Below are 10,440 nucleotides of genomic sequence, written 5' to 3' on the forward strand. Positions count from 1 at the left end.
TCTTGCTCAAGTATCTCAGCCTGTAATGCACGCTTAGTGAATTAAATCACTTTACCACATACTTAAGTAAATTATATCACATTATCTTTCTTATACACATCAGTGAATTAAATCACGTCACCTCACATACGCCAGTGAATTGAATCACTACAGTTCAACAGCCTCAAGACATTTAACTACAACGCTTATTTTTCACCTACTGATATCTAACCAAAGTGAAAACGACTATACCTTAATGACCGGTTAACCCTTCGGGGTTTATTTTTTTTTCGATAAGTGCAACGTAAGCATGTTGTACTTAAGGAACGTCAACCCTATTTATTTTTTTTTATGGAAAACGCCAACTTCAGTATCACGTATCACTCCATATAAATCGAAGCAGAAAAATCTCCTTAGCGCTTCGACTGACCTGGTGACAGCAAAGAAAAATATGAATGCACAGAATGGTAAAAGCAAAGCAGAGATTCGTCTTCCCATCCATACTTAAGATTTACATACTAGCGAACACTGTACAGTGTACATTCAAGGCTGACACGCATCACGCCATCGACGCAACACTATCTTCTCCCTTCTCCACCAGTGAATTCAATCACGACACGATGTTCCTAAAAACGCATCTTACGTTCCAATTGGATTTGCATTCGCAGCGTCGAGCCCCTGCAACTCTCACAAAAAAATCTCTCATTCTGTCTCTGCTTTCTCTGTCGGCCTCTGGCCCACCGAGATGTATACAAGTAAGCAGCTACCGAGGCGTGTTTGGCAGCACCGCATACCAACACGCTTAACTGTGTGCACTTGGCACGCGGCGCGAACTGGGCGCGCGCACATTTTCATAGTCACGTGGTGGTGTAGACGCCTACACTTGAATAGGTGCGTTTGAAGTCCGATGGAGAGGTTGATGGTCACTAATACTCCTTTTTACTCTTATGCACACATTGTCTAGCGTCTCGACCGACAGCTAAAGAATATGCCTTTTTTTCATTCATCAGGAATGACGCCACGAAAGAAAACTTTCGTTATGTGTCGCCTTCAAAACCAAAATATAAATGGGTACATACCTTAAAAACCGCAAACATCGCTTAATATACCCACAAGCTTGATTTGGCTTACCAGAACATCCATGATTAGAAACAACCAAAAAGTGTGCTGCTCCCGATCAGCCGCATATGCCTTTGTGCATCAAACTCCATTATTCACTTCACATAATATGCTTCATTTATTATTATTTCCATTCACCTCACAGTGCAAACAAGCGAGCATTTTCTTTTATTTTCTATAACCTTTATTTTTGCCATTCACATAGATTTTCTTTTCTTTTATCACTTCACGCTTTCCGAAATATGATCGGTCGCGAGTGTGGCCGCCCAGCATCACTTTTTTCTCTTCGGCTTTTTTCTTCATATTCACTTTCATTTATTCAGGCTTATTCTCACACCCCGCGCAAAATAAGCATTGTAAGCATTCCCGGACGCACACAATTTTTTTTCTCGTATTTGCTTTTAATTTAATTTCCACTCCAAACATATTTTTCACTCCCAAATATTTCCTTTTTTTTTCACCCTCGTCGCCACTTGTGGTACCGAGATCTGTAGCTCACGCGTCTAAGTAACAAACTGAATGCATATGTTCGCATGCGGTTAGTCGTACCGTCGGCAGCATCGATGTATCACCAATACACATGCGGCACATATCAAGAGTGGAGCATACTTTCGGATTGAGCCGTCTACCACACGAGCTAAAATTTTTTCTGTTAGCTTTGCACGCGTTACTTTTAGAAACACTACTTTTCTCGCCGCCACTTTTCTATACCGAAAAAGAACGCTGTTTAGCGGGACCGAACCAGCCAGGTCGTGGTGGAGACTTATAGTAGGATCTAAACGTGATATGGAACTGAGGAAATAGGAGATCTAGTCACGATGGTAGTTCAGAGTAAACTAACGTTGACATATATTCCTTTCATCGTTTTCACCTTCGTTACGACCTCTCTTCGGAAAGACGAACATCAAATGACATATCGAACGCGCTAGGGGTGCGCAAGTAGTACATACATATCAAACCTCACAATGTACAAATCGATAAACAAAACAAAATATAACAATAGCCTCCGGCTCCGGAAACTCAGTCCAGTTATCGAGCGACGCTCGCTTACTGGACTGTCGACAAAGTCCACTTATCAAGCGGAAGCTGTATACAAATTTAATTAGAATTTGGGGTTATTATTTTTCAATTATAAATTTTCAAAATTCTCCCTGGAAAAACCTGGAAAACTCAGGAAATTTTATTTTGTCTTATGAGTAGACACCCCACAATGAAATTCCGTTAGAAATTCCTTCTGGTATCCCTTCTTTGATTCTTCCCAGGATACCTTCAAGGAATTCTTTCTGGATTCCTTCTCCAATTTTCTCAGTTTTTTTTAGGATGGATTCTTTCAAGGATTTTTCTCGGGATACCTTTCGATTTCTCCCGAGACATGTACCTTTCGAAACTCTTTCAGACATCTCACTCAATATTCGTTTAGGGTTTTTCTTTGAGGATTCCTCCTGAATCCTTTCAGGAATTCCTTTAAAATAATACTCATTGATTCTTCCCGTGTTTTGTCTTGATACTCCTTCGGGATTCCTCCCGACAGTTTTTAATGATTCATTCACGAATCCTTTCAGCGATTTCTTCAAGGATTCCTCATGGCATTTATACAGAAACATCTTCTGGGATTCCTTCAAAAATTTCTTCAGAGATTTTTCTTGGGCTTCCTTCAGGGGTTCTCCCATGATATTCAAAAGGATCCTTTTGAGATACTTTCAATGATTACTCCAAGGTTCTGTCAGGGAATCAGAATTCTTCCTGTACTTTCTCCCGGGATTCTTTTAGGGGTTGCTTTAGGAGTTAATCCCAGGATTCCCTCATTGATTTTTCTGGGTTTCTTTTGGGGATTCTTCCCGAGATTCTTTCAAGAATTCCCCCAGGATTCGTTTATGGATTTCTTCCTGGATTCCTTTATTGATTTCAAGTCGGGATTTATTTCGCAATTCTTTCAGGTATCCCTCCTGAGATTCATTTAAGAAGAGATGAACCAGCCTAGGGCTGAAAATCTCTATAATAAAGTAATAATAATAATAATTATAATTTTAAGATGCGTTGGGGATGTCGTCTGGATTCTTTCGGAATACCTTCAGAGATTTCTCCTAGAATTTCTCCCAAGCTCTTCCCTGAAACCGTTTTTTTTAAAGCTTGCCTCTGAACCGAGAGCTATGAAATATTGACATATATTTAACAATTCATTTCTTCTTGTTCTCTCTTCCAGCAATGACAAAGATCGCAACAAAGCGGTGATCTATCAAAACCCAGTGACCACTAAGAACGTCATCTACAGCATCCTGAATCCCAAATCGTTGAACCTTAGTTTGGGAGGAACTGGACGGGGTACAACAGCTACCCTAACGCTACAACCTCATGTTCCAGGTCGAAAGCCGAAGAAACGTGGCCGCAAAAAGAAGGTCCCCGGCGACGCCAACGTCAGCGCAAAGAACGGTCTTACCAATGGCTTAGGTTCGCTCGCACCCACCCCTCCCGACTTGAGCGCCCTAGATCCCAATACTCCAGTCATGATCACCCGATCCGGAAGGCTCTCTAAACCGCCTCGCTATGCAAACAACTTTTTCCAAAACATGAAACAGAAACCGGAACCGACGCCTGTCCTGCCACCGCCTCCACCTCCGCCGGCACCTGTGATTCCTCGGCTAGATCTTCCCTCCACCGATCCGGAAACTATCGAAAAACTGCCCAATTTCTCGGCGGCACTCACTTCGTCTGCCGTGGCACCGGCCGCGGTGCAACCCGAACAACAGGAACCGAAACGGAAAATGAAGATCCCCCTCCAGTATCGGTGCGCCACCTGCAACAAAATCTACCTGGGAAAACGCATGCAGAGGCACCTGGAGAAGTATCCCAGTCACAACTCGCAGCGAGATTGCATGGAGCCAAGTAAGGAGAAGGTTGAAGAAAAAGAGGAAGAAAAGTCCACTTATTTGTACAAACATCTGTTTGACTTGCTGCAAAAGTTCACCGAAAAAGATAAAGGTCGCATCATGCTCAAGGAGATAAGCCATTTTGTCGATTACGTACGGGCACTGATTCCGAAACTGATCACGAACGACGAGCAACACAGCACGGTGGAATACATTGATCACAACGTGGCGGACGTTCTGAGGTTGAACCATGGGAAGTATCGCCTGAAAATATCTTCTCTGGCGGAAGAATGCGACAAACTAAATCTCACAGTGAATCTGTTGAACAACAACCCCTGCACACCCAGCCGGCCACCAGCTCCACTCTCGACCAGCACTCCCAACGGAACCATCGAAAGGCATTCGCTCTCGTTCAATGCCGACGACCTACTCAACCAGTCCAGTTCATTCCCTAGTCTAACGACGTTGATGCACGAACACAACCTTCTCCTGCAGCAGAACGGCAACGTGGGTGCCATCTACAACAACAACAACAATTCCTTCCACCAGCAGAACAATAATCATCAACCGCAGCAGCAAATCAACAGCAACCATCAACATCCCAGTAATCACCATCATCACCACCACCATCATCATCACCTCCACCACAGCAACAACAACAACAACAACAATAACCATCATCACTACAGCAGCAGCAATCATCACCATCATCTGCCGTTGATCGGGTCCAGCTGTCACGATGATGCCATGAACAGCCTGTCCGGTTTGTGCAAATCCCCAGTGCAGCATTCCACCTCCGGAATGGTCAATATGGCACTGAACCTGTACTAGACAAATTACCTTAAAAACTAAAAAAAAACACTAAAACAAATAAACAAGTATATAGAGTATACCCAGTTACTACCTTCAAACAAAAAGTAAAATTATTACAAACGATTGAGTTCTATAGCAGTAGAATGGTACGTAACTAAGAAATTGTGTATAAAGTTTTTTGAAATGCAAGCGAACGAGAACAGGAGAAGAAACAGTTAATACGAAACAAATTGGTTTTACATTGAGTCTAATCAAGCATACAAAGAAGGATAATAAACTTATTGGAAATTAGTAGAGGTGAGTGTTTTCTTTTTTATATGCCTAATTGGTCATACGAATTAATTTTATCTTAAGATATCTGAGTGTGTCGAGCAATACTTAGATGGAAGTAAGATTACTAGAATTACAAAAGAATTCAAAGATGCTGACTATTTTAAAGTTTAAATTTCTGTAGTGATAGGTAGTACATAGTACATAATAGCAAAGCTTAGACCCGGGCTCCAAAAGGTCACATCAATGATGCACTTTGCACCATTCCTACTGTAGATATTTTTTTGTCGCGTACGTTCGCGACAGCCACGTTTAGTCTAGCCATAGCTTCGAGTAGTGCTCAGCCTCTCACGTTAGTCAAGCGGTTACCCCACTCAATCGCCCAGGCGTTGATGTCTCCAACAATTACCACGGGACTCAATCCCACTAGTGCGCTTGATAGCGAATCCAGCATAGACAAGACCGGCTGTACAGATTGCCGCTAGCTTGGCTTTATCCGCTAGCCAGTTCCCGTAATCGAGCGATGTATGAACTTGACTCCGAGACAGACTGTCCTTCTTGGCCACCTCCTCCTTCAGCACTAGCATCATCTCTCTGGTTCTAGTCCGGCACGGATGCTTTTTATATCCGCGCCCAGAGGTGAGAGACGATTTTCGCCCGCATGGCCCTCAGCATCTCGGCGTACGTGTCTGCTTAGGTTTCGAAAATCAGCGCGTCGCTCCGTTCGCATTTGCGGACTGACTCCACTTTTCGCACTACCTTCTTCTTTTCGACCGTAATTCAAGGGTTCCCTTTCCCTTGGTCCGGTTGGCCACTATTCCTCTTAGGGTTGCCTCATAGTATGGGGCTTGGTATCCCTGTTCCATACGCGTGTCGTAAACGGCTTGGCAGCCTGGCTACTGGTGCTGGCCGTCCCCTTCTTCCTCTTTGGCTTTTTGTCCGTCTCTGCCGGACGCTTCTTGGGCCGCGTCTCTGCAGGTTTCGACCATGTAGTTCGAGCCGTAGAGCGCTTTGACCTCACCACTGCGGCTCCGTCAAGCTGCATGGTTTCGCGTTGCATCGTCGAGTTGCTATAGCAAAGAGGAGGCTGTCCGTTTGTGTTGACCGCTCCTCCCTACTCGCGTCTGCCGCACACCGCTCTTCGACCAAGAGATCATACTCCTTCTTGGCTAGAGGCAGCGATTTGCGGAGCTTCAGCAGGCCCTGTTTCAAGTCCTTACTGATATTATTCCGCCCGCTCGAGTAGCCGGTCATAATCGATGATAGAATGCCGTCGTTACTAGCTTACTTATGCGTAGTTATCTAAGCGTGTACCAATGTATCATCTCAGTATCCAAGTATCCAATTTCAAAGCAAGACCAGTATACCGTAATCGAACTTACTGGCGTCACCCCTGATGTGCCCGAGGCACTCCTAGCTGGGCTGTGGCACTTTGGAAGCGGTACAGAGTTGCTTCCGGATGTGTGGAATTTTTGAAGAGACCCAATATGGCCCACTGCTGAGCCCACGCCACGCCTATAGGCTTACTCCGCTTGAGATACCCGTGTATCAGGAGCTCGGTCACCTCGCCGGTGCCAAAGGTGGAAAGTCGACACTGGTGTGCGGAAATAATTCTAAGCTCCCACCCAAGCGGTCATGGTATGACACCTGAAGAGTGCTGGAGCGGAAACCAGAAGCGGCATACGTGGGATGCAAAGGCACACGAATGCCGATTGGTCGGATTTGACGAAGACTCGAAAGGTTATCGTGTATATGACCCAGTGACGAAGATGGTTCCAAAAAGCCGAGATACCACGTTTTGAACTAGTGCAACGTCAGTAACACGGCGGCGTCAACTAAGAACAACAAGTTCGCTGGCTTCGCTGGGCCAAAATTTTTCAGCTAGACGTTGAATAAGTGGTATCTCCATCTCCGGACACCGAAGAAGCGCTCGGCGACCATTACTATCCGATGTGATGACTGAGGAAGTAAGCGACCCATCCTTGGAATTTGAGAGCTTAGGCCAGTTGGCTTCTCAGCAGCAGATGCAATCGCGATATGGTGCGACGACACGGACAAGTGGAACGTGGCCATGCACAAGCAGTACGACGCCCAGCTAACGGAACGTCGGCCTTGACAAAACTTTCACAGTGTAGGAAGGCGATCCGTTCCAAGTGGGTATATCGTACGAAGCTGGCGACATAAGGCGCGGCAGGCCATCAAGGGATTGTTGCAATGGAAAGGGGCAGATTATGAGGAAACGTACTCCTCCATCCAGAAACTGGATGCCGTATCCGCTTTCGTCCAAGGAGATCCGGCGGAGGAAATCTACATCATACATCAGTGGTAATCTATGTGGATGTCGTCATGATTTTCTCAATCGACAATGGATGGACAGCACAAACCAAAGCGTTCTTGAGTGTTCATTTCCGCATGAAGAAACTTGGTGCAGCGAAGAATTGTCTCAGGATAGGAATTACATGGTCGGATGAAACCATAGCGCTGCATCAGAAGGCATATGTGGAGACGATGCGATGCTGACAAAGTTCAACATGGGGAACTGCAAACCAGCGAAGGTGCCGATGACCGACAGGCACACGAAGAATATGTCCTCAAAGACATCTTAGAAGACGGAGCAAATGACCAATATTTCGTATCGAGAAGCGGTTGGATGCCTGGTGTATCTCGCTCAATGTACCCGGCTGGACTGTATGCCGTCAATCAGTTGAGCGTAAATCCACCAGCTGCAAGGAGCAGCCTGAAGCAGCTATCTCGTAGTTCTGTAAGCGCCGAGGTAAGTGCCAACCGACGATTGTCTTATCAACTTGGGAGGCAGAGTACCTATATGTCATTTTTAAGGAGTATCTTAGTGGCAAGGACTTACAAGATAAATTCAAGCGACTGATCGAATCATTATAAATTGCGACAACCAGAGTACTTTTGCGATTGCCATAAATGGTGGCTACAACTCTCGGGCCAAGCACATCGACATTCGACATCCGACTTCATTTAATTCGGGATGTGCTGGAAAGAGAGATTGATTCGACGAGGAGTGCAGAGCGGTTCTGGAGGAGAAGGATGCAGCGCGGGCGGTAACGCTGCAGCATGGAACCCGACAGAATGTGGAGCGATACAGACAGAAGCGGAAGCAGCAGACCCGTCTCTTCCGGGAGAAAAGGCGCCGCCTGGAAGAAGCGGAGTGCGAGGAAATGGAACTGCTGTGCCGTTCACAGGAAACACGTAAGTTCTACCAGAAGCTCAACGCATCCCGCAAAGGCTACGTGCCGCAAGCCGAAATTTGCAGGGATAAGGACGGGAGCTTCCTGACGGACAAACGTCAGGTGATCGAAAGGTGGAAGCAGCACTTCGACGAGCACCTGAATGGCGAAGAGAATGTAGGCACGAAGGACCAAGGCAGCGGAGGAAATGAATAGTCACCAACATAGGTTGGTGCAGTAGAGGACGGGAACGAACCAACTCCCACGCTGAGGGAAGTTAACCCTTATGTGGCCGGCAGAGTACCCGGGTACCCAGCACCCATTTAAAATACACGGTGTAGAAAAAAGCAACAAAAAGTTTGCCGGCCACATAACGGTTAAGGATGCCATTCACCAGCTCAAAAACAACAAAGCGGCTGGTAAAGATGGTATCGCAGCAGAACTCATCAAGATGGGCCCGGAAAAGTTGGCCACCTGTCTGCACCAGTTAGTAGTCAAGATCTGGGAAACCGCCCAAGTAATCAAAAGTTCAGATAAAAGGGTACTTTATAAGCTAAGCAGCTTGTTCGAGGTTGCTCATTAGCCTTCTAAGCAGCTTCATTTTTAAGTAATTTTGGAACTTGAAAGTTCACATAAGCGCGCTTGATAGCCTTCTAAGCAGCTTCTGGCAGAACTTTGACAAAATTCATGCAGAAACAAAAATGTTCTTGTACCGACTTTTCGAACCCTCTAAGCAGAATACCCTCTTCGAATGAGTGTAATCAGTTTCGTACCTTTTAATTCCGTCCTATGTTGCTTATCCTTTGACAGATACGAGTATTTCGTGGATAACTGACACTGAGGAAGATTACAAGTGGTAGTCGAAATACGCGTATCTGTCAAAGGATAAGCAACATAGGACGGAATTAAAAGGTACGAAACTGATTACACTCATTCAAAAAAAAAAAAAAACAAAAATGTGTTTTTCAGAATCACAACCCTGCTGGTGGGTTTGTGATTCACGTCTAGAAATTGCTTCTGATAATTATATTTTCACACATGTCGTTGTTAAGTAAATTTGAACTGGATCCTCCTTCGTGATAGCCTGCCGACTTACCGCTGCGCTGCTGAAGACAGTTGACAAAGTCAAGCTAACTTCACTATAGTATACTGTACAAATGTGCAAAACTAGCTGCCGACAGAAAATCGATTCAAGTCAGACTTTACCTGCTGTCCACTCAATCGCAGCTGTAGTACTGTGGTAGAGCGTGGGATTCTCACGCAGCGACTATCGGTTCGAATCCGATGGGCGGCAATTTTTTTTGCTCAAGCCTAGTATTCATTGATTTGATAAATTCATACTGAACTGAACTTCTATGAACTTGAAAGTTCCGACAAAGTTCCGAGTAGCATCTTAAGCAGCTTTAAAGTTCCGCGAAGTTCAGATAAAGTTCCGAATGGAACTTTCTGGCTGCTTAAAAGGCTAACAATGAGCCTTGCCGGAACTTGTGACCGAAGTTCCAGCAACGCTCATCGTTAGCCTCTTAAGCAGCCAGAAAGTTCCATTTGGAACTTTATCTGAACTTCGCGGAACTTGAAAGTGCATTTTGTCATGGGAAGCGGAACTTTTGGCTACTTGGGCGAACAGCTACCGGAGGAGTGGAAGGGAGGGATAATCTGTCCCATTCACAAAAAAGGCAACAAGTTAATGTGTGAGAACTTTCGAGCGATCGCCATTTTGAATGCCGCCTACAAAGTGCTATCCCAGTTCATCTTCCGTCGTCTTTCCCCTAAAGTAAATGAGTTCGTGGGAAGTTACCAAGCCGGTTTCATCGACGGCCGGTCGACAACGGACCAGATCTTCACCGTACGGCAAGGCAAATCCTCCAGAAATGCCGTGAATACCAGGTCCCAACGCATCACCTGTTCATCGACTTCAAAACAGCATACGGCAGTATCGACCGCACAGAGCTATGGACAATTATGGACGAGAACAGCTTTCCCGGGAAGCTGACTAGACTGATAAGAGCAACGATGGAAGGTGTGCAGAACAGCGTATACGCTACGTATACGTATATATACGTATACGTATATCCTTATAAGGATTTCGGGTGAATTATCCAGTTCATTCGAATCTCGACGGGGACTACGACAAGGTGATGGACTTTCCTGCCTACTATTGAACATCGCCCTGGAAAGTGTTATGCGACGAGCCG

At 45.4% G+C, this 10,440-nt stretch overlaps 1 protein-coding gene across 1 annotated transcript in view; it reads left to right on the forward strand.

The window, feature by feature from the left end:
* Positions 1-5,072, forward strand: part of LOC109402236 (proteoglycan 4) — a 43,647-nt gene extending 38,575 nt beyond the window's left edge. The window contains exon 3 of the mRNA XM_019674876.3: positions 3,302-5,072. Coding sequence (XP_019530421.2) covers positions 3,302-4,796 — 1,495 coding nt within the window. The 3' untranslated portion in view covers positions 4,797-5,072. The remainder of the gene's footprint in view (positions 1-3,301) is intronic.
* The last annotated feature ends 5,368 nt before the right edge of the window (positions 5,073-10,440 follow it).

Source organism: Aedes albopictus, chromosome 1, assembly GCF_035046485.1.
Source record: "Aedes albopictus strain Foshan chromosome 1, AalbF5, whole genome shotgun sequence".
NCBI lineage: Eukaryota > Metazoa > Arthropoda > Insecta > Diptera > Culicidae > Aedes > Aedes albopictus.